At 41.2% G+C, this 16,941-nt stretch overlaps 1 protein-coding gene across 12 annotated transcripts in view; it reads left to right on the top strand.

The window, feature by feature from the left end:
• The window catches only part of FGFR2 (fibroblast growth factor receptor 2), an 81,160-nt gene that overhangs the window by 23,711 nt on the left and 40,508 nt on the right, over window positions 1-16,941 (top strand). For all 12 annotated transcript variants that reach the window (XM_072931309.1, XM_072931310.1, XM_072931307.1 and 9 more), the window contains 2 exons: window positions 3,499-3,668; window positions 9,762-9,885. In XM_072931309.1, the coding sequence (XP_072787410.1) occupies window positions 3,499-3,668; window positions 9,762-9,885 (294 nt within the window). The remainder of the gene's footprint in view (window positions 1-3,498; window positions 3,669-9,761; window positions 9,886-16,941) is intronic.

Below are 16,941 nucleotides of genomic sequence, written 5' to 3'. Positions count from 1 at the left end.
GCTGCTCTGCCTTGAATTCTGGTCAGGCAACTGGGGGCTTTATGACTTTTTTTTCTTATCTCCCTTTAAACAATTTCTTCTGGGCCAAGCAATGGTAAATTGGCACCAAGAACAAAAAGTATCTAAATGTAATCCACATGCTGTTCCTTTCATGCCTTGAAGAGTTTCAGAAAGGATGAAACAAGGTTCAAATTCATCAAATCCTGTAAAGTGGAAACCCACTCAGGGGAGCAGCAAAAATTGGATGTTGCCTAGAAGTGTTTTTTAATTAAAGGTCAAATACAATAGTACTGAAAACCTTGGAGGGGTTTGATGTGGTCACTTCTGGCACTCTATTGCCTGCTTGAGGTGCTTGTCAGGCAGGCCTGGAGTTGACTGCTTTTGTGTTTCTTTGTACTAGGTAAGTCCAAATAAAAACTGAAGAGTCCTGAAGTGGTTCCCTGGGCTTCCTAATTTCAATTTCACATGCAGGAGATTTGGCTGATTAGATGTAATGTCTGTGCAGTGTGGGTCAGCAGGATATTTTCTTCACTAATGAGAACTCTACGAGCAATCAGGAATTCCCACCCGTTCCCCTGCTGCTTGTTGCTGCTGCATGCTGGAGTCTGCCCTGTGGTTACTGTGAACTTTTAGCCGTGGTGCCACCAACTTTACCTGTCCTGATAGCAGTGATGGGATGTGATGGACATGGCCCTGAGAGCAGTCAGCACCTGGTGCTATCTACTCATTAACTGTGCTCATTATCGGTTTTAGTGAAGCTTGGCATTTTTCCTCTCAAGACAATTAGAAGCACTAAAAGGTGTTTTAGGTTATGATGATTTAATCTATAAAGAAGAATGCTGTGTGTTGATCAGATCAATCACTGGATGAAAGCACAATTTGAGGGCAAATGTGACGGTTTGTGGATGTTGCTGCCTTTTCTTCTTTTCCTTGAACATGCTGAGGAGCTGCCAAATGTAGGATATCTTGAAGCGTTTTCAGATGGTGGTTTCCATATGTGATGTCTGCATGTTTTTCTCCAAGCTGACCTGTAATTTAGGAGCATTGCAGGTTATGCTGAGGGTTGGGTGAGGGGAAGCTTTCCAAACAGATCCTTCTCCCTTTCTGTGGGACAAAACAGAGCCACTTCTCTTATTCCAGCCTGCATCTGCTTGGCCTCTTTTCTGCACCCATCTCTGTCAGAGATTTTCCTCTGTGCATTTGTTGTATTGGAGCCTTTCCAGGAGCAGATTGCTGATGGAAAGGATAGTTATTTTCACGAAAACCAGAGGATGGTCTGGACCATAACAGTACAAACCTGGCTGTATGAAGCAGCTTTGTTTGGGGCGCTGCTGGAGGCTGCATCCTGACCAACTCCAGTGCCCTGGTCCCAGTCTGCAGCCTGATGGGAACTTCCCAGAGCCCTTCCAGTCCGTGGGCTGCAGGGCAGCTTTGCCATGGGTGAGCTGTGGAGCTCGTGGCTCAGAGGCTGCACTTGCTCACTCATGTGAGCTCTTTGTGCTCCCTGGGTGTGAGAGAGGTTCGTGTGATGGATGTGACCGTGCTGGCTGCAGAGTTGCTGGGTTGGCAGTATCCATTTGGGACTAAAACAAGCCCTCTGCTCTGGCTGGGGTGCTGAGACAACTGGTTTGGATGGTTGATTGTCTTTGACCTGCTCTAGTTTTCTTTGACTTTGTGGGAGCTGTGAGTAGGGCCCAGCAATGGTTGCCTTGTATTGCCTTGTGGAAGACTTTTTAGCAGTCCAGGGAAAACAGCTTTTTAGTCCCTCAGTACCAGCATGTAATTCTGCCTTTGCCTGGTGTGCTTGTAATGTAATTTGGCCTTTGTGTGTAGCAGTTAATTCCTCTGGTTGGCTTTGTTTAAAGTCTTCTGTTGTTTTAATGTGATCCTGCTTTTAGCAAATAATGTTAACAGTGATTTTCCTTGCATCTCTAATTCACTTTAGTCTGCGTAACAATTTCTTACTGTTGCAGTTAAATTTTCAATAGTTACTTGATTTTCTGTTTTGATTACATGCATAAATTTGCTTTGCTTTTCTACTTCATTAATTTTAACACTAATTGCCACTTCGGGCAAAAAAAAAAAGAACCCCAAACAGTTATCGTTCATAGCACCATTATAGGACTTGCTTTTAGAATGTTTTCTTTATACTGAGAGAGATTTTGTTAAAGGGTTTATTCCTGTATTTTCTGTCCAGCTGTATTTTTATTTAGAGAGGGGGGGTAGCAGGATTTCTGAGTTTGCACTGATTGTAAGAACTGCTATAAATATTTGAGGAACGGAAGAATTTATTTATAGTGGAGTGTTGGCTTGCTAATGAAGGAAATGAAACAGGGCTGGGAGAAATGGAGTTATTCTTCTGGACCCCTCTAGTCCTAAAAATTCCACGCTAATCTGATTTGCTTCAGGAAAACTCCATTGTAAAAGAAATTAATGTTTCCTACTATTTACTAGATCATGAATCTTTAACTTAAAAAAAAACAAAACAACAAACCTGTTATGGTGAGATGACTGAAGCAATGCCATGAAGTCATTGAGAAATGTAGATGAAGTGGTGCAAGGTCCCAGAGCATGGGATAGCTTTGTCTTTGGGTCTATGTAACCAAGTTTACTTCTGTGAGGGTAAAAACATATGGCAGTTGTAAACTCTGTTCTGCTGTGTTTTCTCTACTGGTACATGACAAATGTGCTTCTCATGACATTCATGTGGGCATAGGCTGGGCAAGGACATGGGAAGGAGTGAGTGAGAGCCAGGAGAGCCATGTCAGGGTCTGGGAAAGTGATCACCTCAGAAAATGTATGTTGAGAGAGAGGCACTCTCATTTTGTGCCATGTTTTTGGATGTCACTGACCCTTTGGACTTTAAGAGTCTCATTAGTGTGGGAAAGCCCTCCAAAATGAGAAATTATTTTGTTGATCCACATTTCCTCATTTGATTTCATCTGCTTGGGTTAAGATTTCAGAAGTATGTTCCATTTGTAAATAAATTTCAGTGTTTTCTGTGGCAGTAGGAGCACAGTTCACCTTGGCTTCACACATTGCAGGCTTTAGCTGCTGTCAGGCAGGTGGGTGTTTTTATCCCCCTTCTCACAGAAGGGGAAAGGGCTGATGCTTCCAGGCATCTTCTGTCTTGGTTTGTCTGGCTTCACAGCTGAGGGGAAAAAATTCTGACTTTGAACCATCACAGTTACTCAGCTCCAAAGTGTCTGATGAAAACCTGGTCCCTGTGTCTTGACGTACACAAAACAAAAGTTGTCTGTGGTTAATTACTGGCATTTTGTCACAAATTAAATACCCAGAGCAGCAAACGGAGCCATTTGCAAAACCCTGGCTGACACTTGCAGCAGCTGATCTGTCGTGTGCTCTTTTTAACCAGTTGTTTAAAAATGTCGCGCGTTCTTTTTAAACCGTGCTTAAAACGGGTTCCTGGTGGAAGGGGCTGGAGAGGGAACTCAGTTTCCAAGTGCTGATGTTTCTGGGTGTGTCCCTTCGGAACAGGGGCGCCTTACTGGACACACACGGACAAAATGGAGAAGAGGCTCCATGCTGTGCCGGCCGCCAACACCGTCAAGTTCCGCTGCCCGGCCATGGGAAACCCAACGCCCACCATGCGCTGGCTGAAAAACGGGAAGGAGTTCAAGCAGGAGCATCGCATTGGTGGCTACAAGGTAAGGGCTCGTGATGGCATTTTGGAATTTCTCTTCTTGACCAAAGCTGTAAAAAAAAAAATAAAACCAACCAAACAACCCAAAGTCAGCCCTCCTCCCCCTCAAAAAAAAAAAAAAAAAATCTAAACCAGAAATCCACCAAAAACTTGCTGAAGTCAACAGAAAATCTTTTAACGGCCTTGGATCAAATGTGGAAGCGAAAAGAGGTGGTTGTTTTCTTCTGGGGAAGGTGGGTGGTTTCTTTGGCAGTTACTGAGCACTAATTATTTATTTTTTTTTATGAAACTCAAGCTTCTAGCCTAGCCGTGCAGCTAAGGATTATTTATAGAGACGTATTTGGAAAACTAAAGACTGACTTAGTGAAGCAGATTAAGACTGTTTTGCTCTACTCATTTTTGGCTGCATTGTTAAAAACATGACCATCCGCTTTGGTGAGCGTAAGGCAGTTTAATAAAGGAAGCCTTGGAAGTCAAAAGTTATTATTTTCTATAGAGTTTATGGCCTGTGAAACTGAAATGGGAAGAAGAATTTGAGGGAAAGTAACAGCAATTACTTGGAAGGGTTTGTTTGAATTTTAAATAGCTTCAGATAAGATGTCTTATTCTGAGTTGGTGGTTACTGATTAAGAGAGAGTTTTAGGGAGGCCAGCTCGCTCTGTGTGTCAGTGCACAGACCTTTCACCTCGTGGTATCTGCCTGGGTCAGGTCAGAAGTCAGGATTCGGTCATCTGATCCCTCTCCTCCAAGGAACTGGGAATGCGTGACTTTGGTGGCAAATTGCTGTTCAAGCATGGCCATTTCCGACTTCACCTCCTGTGTGGATCTTCTCTCAGCGGTTTCCTCACGTCCCCAACACCTCTGCAGCTCTTCCCTCAAGAGGAGAAGTTTCAAGCAGTCCCCTTGTGTCAGGGTTGGAATCCCCAGCCTGGAGCTTGTGCTGAGCTGCTCAGAGCAGTTTGCAATGGTTGTTGACACGAGTTAATTGTCTTTGCTAGACAGAGCTCAATTCTGAGTCCTGAGGCTGCCCCCCAGTCCTGCCCCACTGCTTTGCCCCATGGTTGCAGTGTTTTGGGGGCTGCCTTAGTTGAGCCATTGCTTTGTGAGCTGTCGATTCAGGTCCTGCCCGGTGCAAAAAATCTGTTTTCCAGTGCAGAGGAGGGCAAGCCTCAGTCTCCTTTCCTCTCTAGCTGGATTTACTATAGAAAGTGTCAATTTTTCCAACATTTGTGTTAGCAGAGAGCAGAGCCCAGAAAGTCTCCCCGCTTGAGCATTAATTATCTAAGTAGACTTTTCCATCTATGTTTGCTTACACCATAAATTTCTGTTGCTTATGAGTGTACACCTGGCAACACCTTCTGCCTTTCATAACCCTGTGGAGTGTTAACGAATTGGCTCCCATTCAGTGATTTTTGCCCTTCTCAGTGCTTTTTTAAAAACAAAAAAAGCGCCAATTAAGGGAAAAAAAAAATCCCCAACCAAACTAATCCTGTCTTGGAAAATAATAGTAACTGTGCTGGTAGTAACCAGGCTGTTATTTTGAACACTTTGCATCTGATGAAGGGGAAATGAAGATATCACTCTTGAAGACCATGAAGGAAAATGTGTGTCTAGAGAGGCAGGACGGAGATACCTGGTGTCTGCTTTGGGATCTTTGGTGGGTAAATCAGCTCATGTGGGGCTCTGTGCTGCCACTGCTTGTCTGGGTTAGGGAGCTGGGTGAGATCATTTAAAGTTGTGCCCATTAAGTGGCACAAATTAAACTTTTGGTCATGTGTATTAAATGCATGCAATTTCCTAGGTATGTATGTACTCTGGGAAGGAACCACAGATGCCTGTTCCAGATGCCAGCTGGATATGTGAAGTCTGTACCTCTAATTCTAAATCATAACTTCTTATATCTCTTTAGTCCAAAGGAAAAAAAGAGGGCACACAGTTGAGGATTTCAGACTTTCTTGTTGCTCGTAAAGACATTAAATTTTAAATTTAATTTAAATTAAAGTAGGATTTACTTACCATTGTCAAATCAACCAAATCCATGTATATTCTATATTCTGTCATTCTGAATAATCATCTTTGAAGATGGAAGCTTGTAAATGTTGTGAATGTTCTCAGAGTGAGGACTCCAGAGCCTTTTTTTTTGGAACTGTGTCCTCATTCTGTTCGAGGGGCAGGATAAAGTCACTGTGGTTTTAAGCAAAATTACACTAGAATAGAGAGAATAGTATTTTCTTGACACCACTCTGCCAATGAATTTTTAATCAAGGAGTCCTCAGGAAGGCCTGAGTCTATCATTGTTGTGTTTAACCAGGTACCACAGCAGCTCATGCTAAATCTTGCACATGGCCTTGTCTTGAATCTGGGTGTTGCTCTCCGCAAGGCATTTTTGCTGGAGATATTCACAATATTTGGGATAGAATAGCTGGAAGCAAACCTGGCCATATCTGACAGAAGAGACAAACATCCCTTGAAGCCCTAAGGGACAAAGGGAAGGGAAAGAAAACATGAAGCTTCTCAGTAATCCTTCAGCCACCTCTTTCCTGCTAAGAATGAGAAATCCCTTGGTGTATTGTTTTTATCAAAATCAGATAGTGGCCTGTAGCACTTTGTCCCTTGGACTGGGGAATGTCTTGAGTCAATTTGCACTCGGGCAGGCTAGCAGGAGGGTGTATGTTCTGGCCAAGATAGCTTCCAGGGCGGAATTCCTGCACTGTGACTAATTCTGGGTGGTGAATTTCAAAATTGATCCTTTTATGATCTTTCAAGATATACCCAACCTCCTTAAAATAAAGAGAACAGGATCAGTTACTGAATAGCTAAATCCTTTTTACTCTGATTTTTCAAAGTGATGATAACTCTTGTTTGTGCCTTTGGAGGCATTTTATATTTTCTTTGAGTTGATAATCTAAATCCTCTCAGAGACCACAGGAGCCTTTTCTTTCCTGTACACCACCCAGAAAGCAAACGCATTTCTATCAGCTGTTACTGTTTAAGCATTAACACGTGTGTGTTTGCACCTATGCATTTGGATAAGCTTCATCACTGCAGCTGTCTTAAACACATTTAAATCCAGCCAGGTAAATACAGAGTAAGAAAATTTATGATTATAGGAACAACTGCAGAAGCCTATGTCTCTGCCAGGGGTGTTCTGTACTTGTTCTCTTTGTCTGAGCTGTGCTGCTGTTGTGAAGAGCTGTATTTTCATTTCTTTAACTTCTTTCCTTTGAGATTAGTTTAAAATTGATCCATTTTTAGCTAACTGACAACTTTTCATGACATTATCTTTCCAGTGAAGACACACATTTTAAGACTGAACAGAACCGTCCACTGTTCTTTACGGGAAACTCCAAAAGCAAAAAGTTTATATGAAAAATTCCTTGCCCTTTTCCAGTTCTCTGACCAATATTCCTTGACATTTTGATTCCAATTTGTTTCCCACCTCCAAGGTATAACTTAAGAGTGCAGTTTGTGCATTTGATACTGATAATTCAGTTTAAAAATTGAATCTTTGTTTGGAGGAATGGTTAAAACCTTAATGGATAAGATCTACCCCCCCAATAAAGCTGTCAGTAATTTGCTAGAAGTGTCCATAACTAGTCAGGAAAAAACCTGAACTAAGGCATGTGGCATTTCACATAAAAAGGCCACATTACCAAAGCCTGTGTTTCAGGCTGTGTGGGTGCAGGGATGTGGCTGGAGTATTGCATGTCTGAGAATGAAAAGTTGAATTTGGAAATCTTCAGTGGGAGAAGAGGCTGCTCATCCCCAGCAAAGGGGGATTTTCCTGGACTTTGCAATGCTGCACTTGTAGCCAACAATCTTGTTAGATCCAGATCCCTGACATAGATCCAGTTGTCTGACAATGTGTCATAACTGCTTTGGACCTCTACAGTAGTTGTTTAGCTTAAACCAAAGTGGCTTAAGCTGTTGTTTTGTTTTAAAGATATTATCTCTGTCTATGGAGTTACAAGAAGGGAAATTGCACAAATACTTTTTAATATTGCCATCCAGTATATCCACTTGTGGCTGTAAGTTAGATATGTTTTCTTATTGAACATAAACAATTTCTTGTGTTTTCCTGTCAAATTAATTACCTGCAGCTTTTTTGCAATTTTTATTTGTTTTAACTTTCGCGGCAATGTGATCTGGTCTTCCTGTTTTACAGTCACATTGGTTAAAAACTCCTGCTCTGATTCCGAGAAATGTGTTTTGACTTGTTTTGGCAGAAAGTTCAGGTCACTTTGGCCAAGTGTCCTTCAAAATAAATCACAAAGAAGTATTTAATACTCAAAATACGTAGCTGTTTATTTGTTATTTACAAACAGTTTATGACAGCTGCTCTTCCTCACCCAAACTCTGATTTTCAGAGTTGCTTCACAGAACGACGAGATGTTAAAACAACACTGATAAACTCTTTCTAGTTCTATAAACTTATCCTTAGCTCTTCACAGTGTGAAGAAAAATCAAGGTATTTTGATGAAATCAATATAATTGACCATCAACACAAGGGGCTGAGGAGAGAAGTCTTAAGTTTGGGCTGGAGATTTTGAGGCCGTGTCACACATTTCTCTGACATTAGCATAGCATTTTCTCCTGCTGCTGGAGTCTTACCCACGCTTTCTTTGCTTTTCAAAGCTCACATGGCCTGTCATTAGCTAATATTATTAGTCCACAACTGAGCAATAAGAGACATATCCAGCTATTGAGATAATTACTAGCTGGGGCAATTAGAATATACCAGGAGCTGCCTATAGAAAGAAGTTCTCTTCCAAGCTCTGAGCTGAAGGCATTTTTACCTCCAGCAAGTGCTCTTGGCACTGGGATGTGGCCCTGTGCAGCTTTTCCTGCTGGATAAGGACCTACAAAAAAGTCAGGCCCGATGCAGGATTTCATAGCTATAGCTGTAATGATGTTTTAAGAATGTATGGTTACTGGAAACATCACTGAATGGTCCATAAATTTTTCTGGTGTACAGCACTGAATTACTGCTTTCCATTTGGCTGATTAAAATGACTGTAGCAGATTGTGTTTTATTCCATTTGCTGAAATATGTACTTTGCTGTTGAAGAATTGTACGTTGCAGCTACAGGGAATGTTAAGCTTTCTGAGCACTTTGTCAAAAATGTAATGCTAAAACAAGGAATTTGTTTTATAAGATATAGCCAGCAAAAGGTCATTTTGGGAGCCAGCTTCTGATGCAGGAAATATATGTATGTACTGGATGGCTCTGTATATCTTCCAGTACTGGGCTGGATCCTATTTTCTGTGAGACCAAAGCCAGTGCTCCCTTGGAGCTCAAATGGGAATGGAATCAGTACCTTTAATAAATTCTGTCTGAGAGGGATTATGTGAGATAAATATAATTATAAAAATATTATAATCCTATACTATTTTATACTAATAATTTATATAAATCATACATTATATTTATATTATTATTTTTACTATATATTTTAGTTATAAAAATAAATATAATCCTTATGCTCTGTTTCTGTGAGGATTTTTTTTCAGGCATTTTTAATGAGGCAGCATGTTTCTAGGATTCTTTTCTTCCTTGGGATACCCCAGAGCAGCAGGAGTTCTGGGGGAGGAATCCCAAACATCACCCCTCAGTTTCTCTAAAATGTGAGCTGTGTCACTGAGCTTTTAGGAAGGGTGAAGACCTGGATGTTTAGGGGATCATATCCATCCTGTATTGCTGATGGGTTGTTATTACCAGGTGGCTGTTTGGAGACAGATGGGGAATACCCTGAGGGTGTACATACACTTTAGAGTGGATTGAAAGACAAAGTCCATAAGACAACTGCTGCTAATTGGTGCCACCCTGCTCAGCCTGGGAGGACTGAGTGTGCACTGCAGTGCTTGGAGCAGGGGCCAGGTAGATTTACAGCAGAGGGAGTGAAAGCTTTCACCCTGCAGCCATGCTGTCCTGGATCAAGCAGAAATCATTTCAGCATCCAGAACTGTCAAACGAGTGCAGAAGAGGCTTCCAGCTGTGGATTACACCAGGTTAATTATTCAGGGAACGGTTTTTTGGAAGGGGAGAGGGTAAAACTCTGCTTGAGAAGATCCCAACCTGTCTGGTTCCATCCCCCAGGTCCGTAACCAGCACTGGAGCCTCATCATGGAGAGTGTGGTGCCGTCGGACAAGGGGAACTACACGTGCATAGTGGAGAACCAGTATGGGTCCATCAACCACACCTACCACCTTGATGTGGTTGGTAAGTGAAGCTCTCAGGGGCAGGACAATCTTTTTCACTAATGCCTTTCTCTATTAAAGTATTTGGAACTGAGCTGATGCATTCCACGTTTATTTTGGAGATGATTTCACAGTATTCTAAAGATAAGATTTCGCTGCACAGCCAATTGCTTCATAACTTTGTATATTCATCTGTCTCACTCGTGCCTGTAGGATTAATCTACCCCTGCCCTGGCAAAAAGTGTAATATCCATGTGCAATATCCACCCACAGGTTTGCCATGACGACCAAATAATACATGCTGATGCAACTTTAATCATTAGCGTTACAATTTAATTACTACTTGTACAATTTTACTAACACAGGCTTTAATAACTGCAGTTATGAAAACTGTCAAGCAATCCTTTAGAGTCCTGTTATTATAACTGAAATTATTTTTTTTTAATGAATAGCTAGATATTGACTTTGCAGCCAGAGCAGACCTGGAGCTTCAGGAAGGGCAGTTTGCATTCGCAGCAGCCTAACAGAGATCTGACTGGAGCCTGTTGGGTGGGCTCTGAACAGTCCCCAAAACACAGATGATAAGAATTCAGAAGAAGTGTTTTACCTGAGGACAAATTCTAAACAGCTGTGTGGATTTTTAAGTAGTAGCAAAGCTGTGATTACGCAGGACGATTTAACACAGGCTTAATAATATTGCCCTATTAATACCTAAATCCTGTTGACTTTAATAAGGCTTACAGATATTTATTTAAGTGGTTAGCTAAATTAGAGCTTGAAATCCCAGGAACAATTTCTGTTCACCTCTAGTCTTTCTGATTAGCCTGGATGGGTGTGAGCAGTTTTATTGACTCTGAAGGCATTGTCCAAAATAACCAGTGTGACTTTTCTTATAGCACCTTTAGGGAACTGAGTCATGGTTTCTGAAGAATGTATTGCATGGGCTTTGCTCTCTCCACCTTTGTGAGGTGATCTCAGCATTAGAAGCTCTGTGAATAGAACTTTTGATCAGTCACTACTGAAAGCAAAAATTAATTTGGTTATTATATGCTATTTTTGGCTGGTGACACACAGCCCAACTCCATAGATTCTTTGTGGAATATCTTACTGTAAGGGCTTATAGGACTTAAATGGTGACAAAATGTTAACTTCCCTAGTTCTTGATTGGTTTTACATGAGTAAAAATATATCCCTTGCGTTGTGTTGGATAGTTTAAAAGTAGTGTCTTGTTTCATCTGAGACCACCTAAATCTGCAGAAACACCCAAATCCAAGAGAAAAGAAGTGCCAGCTTTTTGGGTGGCATGAAAGGAAAACATTCCCTGTAAAAATGCCAAGGAGAGCTGGCCTTTGTGGAGCAGAGGAGGAGAAAGATCACTTTGGGATGAGGATGCCATCAGACCAAAGCCCCACCACCAGCCTCGTCCTTTTAAGTCTTCAGAGCCCCTGAACCACCCAGCTCACCTCTACTTGAGTTTGGGCAGTCAACACTGAAAGTAGTGAGGATTTTCATGGCTTTGGCTGTATTTTGTCCCAGGGTGAGCTCTGGGGATGGTTGAGGTTGGCTGGGTGGCTGGCAAAGCCATTTTTGTTTGAACACTTGTTTAAACAAAATTTATGGAGGGTGCAGCAGCAACGGCTGCCGGGGATGGGTGTCAGTTGTTGTAGTAAGCTGTGTTCTGCATGGTGTGGTTCTCTGCTGGCCATCTCTCCCAGGGCTCAGGCTGCCTGCAGGGGCTTGCCAGGCTTTAAAAACCTTCTCCTTGATGAAATGAAACTGGTTAAAAATCCCCCTTCTCTACCCCCTCTTCGTTTTCCTGTCCCAGCCTGGCGTGTTTTGTGTTGACCATAAATTTCTTCACCCATTTTTTTTTCCTAGCAAATGTGTTCATGGATGATACATTCACTTGAGCAAATATTTGTTAGAAGCCCTCTCACCTCCTCTCCTACTTTGAGCCTTTTGAATGTCTTGCATTGAGGAATATTTTGCAGAAGTTTATTTTTCCTTGCAGTAAAGTATAGTGGCCTGCATGAATGAATGGAATGGTAGTAGGGATTATGTCATTTATTTAAATGTCTAGTCCTTTCCTATAGAGAGGCAGGAAAGTAAATAATGAGGTTTTCAAAAGTGATGAGAGTTTTGGGGTGCTGGGTACCCAGCTGATGGCACCCAGAGGACCCTGCTTGTGTCCTGTAAGAAATGAAACCAGAAGTTCAAAAATTACTTTTGCAAGTCACAACCTGTGTTTTGGAGTCCTGCATACTTAGTAATTTTGCCACTCTTTTAACAAAAAATTCATTTGATGAGTTCAAGAGTATAATTGCGAGTCTGTTTGAAAACCTGTGCATGGGAATGTGCACCTTGGGTTGAATTTAGTGTGAATCTCTCAAGAGATTGGGATTTTAACCTAAAGGGGGATTGATGTTGGAGTGCCCAGCCATTCCTGTGCGGCTGGAGGCTTGCAGTAATTGTGGAGCATTCATAAAATTGCTGAAGCAGTAAATTAAGGCTGGCCAGAAGGGGAAAATCTGACAGTTTTTCTAGTTGAGACAGTTCTACAGAGTTAGCTTTATGCCCTTTTTTCTGTTTTCATATGAATTTTCAGTTCCCACAGGGTTGTGGAGAGTTATGAATGTTTGTTTAGAGGCAATTGCCTACGTAGACCGCATCTTACGAACTTCAGGTCGTAATTTTAGGTCAAGTTCTCTGTAGAAAGCTGTCAGTTGAAAGCCTCTGAAATTACTTTTTCTATATGGTTTAACTGGTTCCAGAGCTGATTAAGTGTAAGTAATAGCAAATGGTATTAAACATGGTAACATATTACACTAACATGAGCATCTGACTATATGGTGTAATGTAGAGAACCCTCTGATTATGTCACAGAGTTGGGAGGTATCCCAGGAAAAATCGTGCCAAATAGTGACACAATGCTAGTTAGGAATATGCCAATAACTTTCCAAACCTTGAACTCTTTTGACAATTAAAAGTCTGGAGCCAGCAGGGCTGAGAAGTTTTCAGTCAGAATGTAGGTGTGAAGCATTCTCATTTTTACCTTGTAATTACTTGCAAGAACTCTTAAGAGTCAGCTCAGATGGTCTTGTTCAAATTTACAGACCTGGCAAAACCCTTGCACAGATTTTTTTTTTTTTTTTTAACAGTGAGAGTAGAAAATACAGAAGAAAAAAAAAAGCAGCAAGTCATTGGCAGCCTCTCTACTGCACAGGATACTTGTGCACAGTGACTGTGTTAGCAGGGAATGGCCCATTCAAGTTGGCCAGGATGTTCTGTGCTGGACAAAGTTATTCTTTGAATGTTTGGGATACCCCAATCAATGACTTTTTCCTTCCTTCTTCATTTCCAAGTGGGGATTGAAGCAGGGTTTTGCTGAGGGACTCAGATGTGTTTGCAAACAGTGGTGATACAAAACTCCACCAGGATGCTGCCAAAGGGAGATGAGTCGATTTTAGCTTTTTATTAGAGTAGTGCACAGAGGCTTCAAATAATATTGGATAATTATTGTCCAGGGCAACGTGCCAGCCCATAGGAATTGCTTACAACAGAAATACAGCAAGTCCAGGAGAGCGAAATGTCACTGTCCATTTTACAGATGAAAACCTGAGCTGTGGAGTGATGAAATTTCTTGCCCTGTGTCACACAGGAAGCTGGTGACAGAGCCAAGAAGCAAAGCTGGTCTTTGAATCCTAATCCAGTACCTTAATTAAAAGAATGTTCTTTCCCTTGTATAGCTTAGCCCATTAGCTGTTTTTTTACATGCAGCTGAAGTGCCTTTTCTCCTCCTTTGTATTTAAGAGTAGGTAGAAACTTGGGTTTTTATGGCAAGCTTACTAATAGACTAACTCCATTCTCAGTACACATATATAAAGTCGTGCAGTCTTGAGGGAGAAGGAATGGGAACGAGGTGGATTTCACTCATGAGTTGTATTGTAGTGAATCCGAGTTGTAGGAAGCAACGTGGGAATGCAGCCACTGAGACTTGTATATAATTAGATCACTCTTGGATGGCAATTATTGCTGGAGTACAATTTCAGCAGCGGCAGTTCTGTTTGAGCATGGAGGAGCTAATTGAATTTGGGTTTTAACGGCAAAAGAAAAAAATAAAAAAGGTTACTCTTCAAGCAGTCCTGCCCCAGGTAGCCATTTCTGCCCTATTTAATGTTGTCATCCGGGGAGACAAAAGATGGTTTGGTTTCAGGTGAAGTTTGCCACGTTACCTCATTTAGTGGGATTTACAAGCAGCTGCTATAGCACAACACCTCTACAAAGAATATATGATGACCCTGCTGTTTGCTATAAAAATGAATATGCTGCAAATGTATTTTTTTCCCAAAAGAAGCCTTTCTGCAGCCAGGTTAGCAGTACTTTAAACAGTTCCTAATTTGCCTAATAGCCATGCCTTTGGCTCTCTTTGCTGAGGAGTTAGCTCCAGGGGTGGCAGAGCACCACGCAGCTGTCCCTTAAGAGTAATTCATATTTTCATATAAAACCAATGTGAGAGTAACTTCTCACCCAGAAAGCATTTTAAATGACTCTTAGTTTAAAGCTTGTGCCTCAGAAATCTCATGTATGAGTGATTTTACTGATGGCTGTGCAGAAAAACACTTTTATTCTGAACTCTTCGTGGTTTTAGTAGATATATTTTAGGATATTATAAGATATCCTATTTGCCATAGACTAAGTTTTGTTCTTGTTTTTTTATGGCGTACTGTTAAAAATCTTACTAAAATGGAATCGACGTTTTGCTATTGGTACTTCACTGTTTATGTTTCCCTTCGTTTAGACAGAAGGAAAAACTTCTGCTTTTGCTTCTAGTCAAGTTTTATTTTTGGACTTTCATGTCCTCTCCCAGTCTCTAGCTGCGAACATGGCATGAGCACATATTTTTTTTTTTAAAGACATGTTTCCATTTTGTCATTCCCAAATCCATAAAACCATATGGATTGTTGTTTGCCTTTTGCTGAGGCTTGTTGAAATAAAGTTCAGAATTAGTTTGACTCAAGTATAGCTCTTCCCTTGATTTCCAGATTGTTTTTAGGATTCGGGTTACATATGAAAAAAGGAACTGACACCAACTCAATAACATGCCTTGCGTGTTGCATCATTAAAGTCTGGCAGGAGTTAAGGGCAGGTATTACAACCAAGCCTAAACTTGCATTTCTGGCAGATGTTCTTGCAGTTGTTGACTGCCTCTTTACAAGGACAAGCTTTGGCTTGACGTCTTCACCCCGGCGCTCGCGGCGCGGGACAAGATGAGGCAGGGACAGAAAGCACGAAGGAATCCGGGCTGATGCCTGCCCTCAGGTCTCTGGTTAGGCTGAGAGGGAAGATGCTTTTATTTAATGTGTTGATAAGCCCAGAGTGTGGACTTTACACCTGGCACCAGGCTCCTGGCAAGGTGCTGCATCGCAGGAGGAATTACACAAATTGTTTAGCGCTGGGGGCTGTGTGCTTTGCTCTGAAAACAAAGCCCACACTGTGATGGTTCAGCTCAGGCAAAATGAAAGCGTATGGGTTCCCCCCTCTGCTCCCTTAATAAGGTAAAAATATTCCAACCCTGTAGTTTTATAGCGTTAAAGCTTCTGATTTCATTGGAGTAGTCTGGCTAAATTACATTTTATGGACAAATACTGGTGTCATTACTTCATCTGCTGGGTGAACAGTGGATTTGTCATGTTTGGAATGCTTCCTGCAGAGTCTGCTGGGGAGGACTGGTCTCCCTGTCCCACTTTCTGTCTTATTACAGCCCCAAGGCAGTTATTTCTCTTTCTTTTGATGAGTGATGAACAGGATATTGTTTCAGCTCTGTTATTATAATTTTTAATCATGCCTTCTAATTTGTGTTGTATCCTACTTATGGAAGTGCAAGTAGGAATTTGCAGGAGTTGTCTGAAGATGCAAACACAGGACTGTTGCCTTGTTAATGTGCAATTGGCATCTGTCAAAAGCCATATCTGTGCTTAATAGGAGGGGCTTTCTGACCCGATCCAGGCTTTTCTCACAGCTTTATTAGTGAAAAAATGGAAGTCTAATTGGCAGCAAATTGGTAAAGCTATGTCTTAAAAATACAGAAAAAAAATGAAGCTAAAAATTTATTATAAATATAGAAAAGTTGTAAATGAACTGTGATACAGGTTGGATGATGATATATTGAAGACAAACACAAGGTTTACAATCCAGGAGAAAAAAAATATTAAGGGCTGTTGCCAAGGTGAGAAAGGTGAGAGGGGGAGGAATCTGGTAGAAAACCATGGACAAATCAGTAAAATGTAAAATTCTGTATCTAATAAAGAAAAAGGCCTCACTTAGAACCTCAGTGTTGGTCTCCTCTCCTCTCTCTGCTCTGCAGACCACTGTGTGAGCTGACACCCAGAGGTGGCTGTGATTTACAGCTTTTGAGGGTTTTTGAGGGTTTTAAGCAATTATGTCATCTTTGGATTGCTACTGTTCCTCTGGTGCAGCTTCCACAGCTGTTATTCCATTTAAACAGAAAAAGGCACATTAAAAATCAGAGTTTGGTAAACACGTTTGAATATTGATCTGCTCTGTAAATTTAAGATACTGAGTTTATTTTTTTCAGATTGCTCTTTGAAAGGTAGCAGGAACATGTTGAAATTTTTGACTTTTCATGAAAGCAAAACACTGATGCTGTCAGGACTTTAGCAAAGGGAAGAACCCAACATGACAGTGTGTTAGCTGGAATAAAGTAATTTATCTTTTTTTACAGGATGCTTATAAAAGTCTAAAATTACACATACTTTTAGGGGGTTTTTAATCACCATCACAAGTAAGGTGATCAAAGCATCAGTTGTTTTGTGTATTCTACATTTATAAATGAATCTCCCTGAATTCCTTACTGTTTATACCTGCAGCACTGTTTCTGCTATTCAGTTGGACTCTGTGCATTGCTGAGCAACATGATTTCATTGCAGCAGTTGGTTTCCTTTGATATTTGTGCACCTAGGGTGTTTGTGAGCATACCTATGTCTATATTTCACAGACTCACAGAATAATGAGGTTGGAAGAGACCTCTAAGATCATCAAGTCCAACCTATGCCCTAGT

This window comes from Taeniopygia guttata, chromosome 6 (genome assembly GCF_048771995.1).
Source record: "Taeniopygia guttata chromosome 6, bTaeGut7.mat, whole genome shotgun sequence".
NCBI classification, from domain to species: domain Eukaryota; kingdom Metazoa; phylum Chordata; class Aves; order Passeriformes; family Estrildidae; genus Taeniopygia; species Taeniopygia guttata.
Note: the sequence above shows the minus strand (reverse complement) of the source record. Positions and strands in the feature narration are given on the sequence as shown.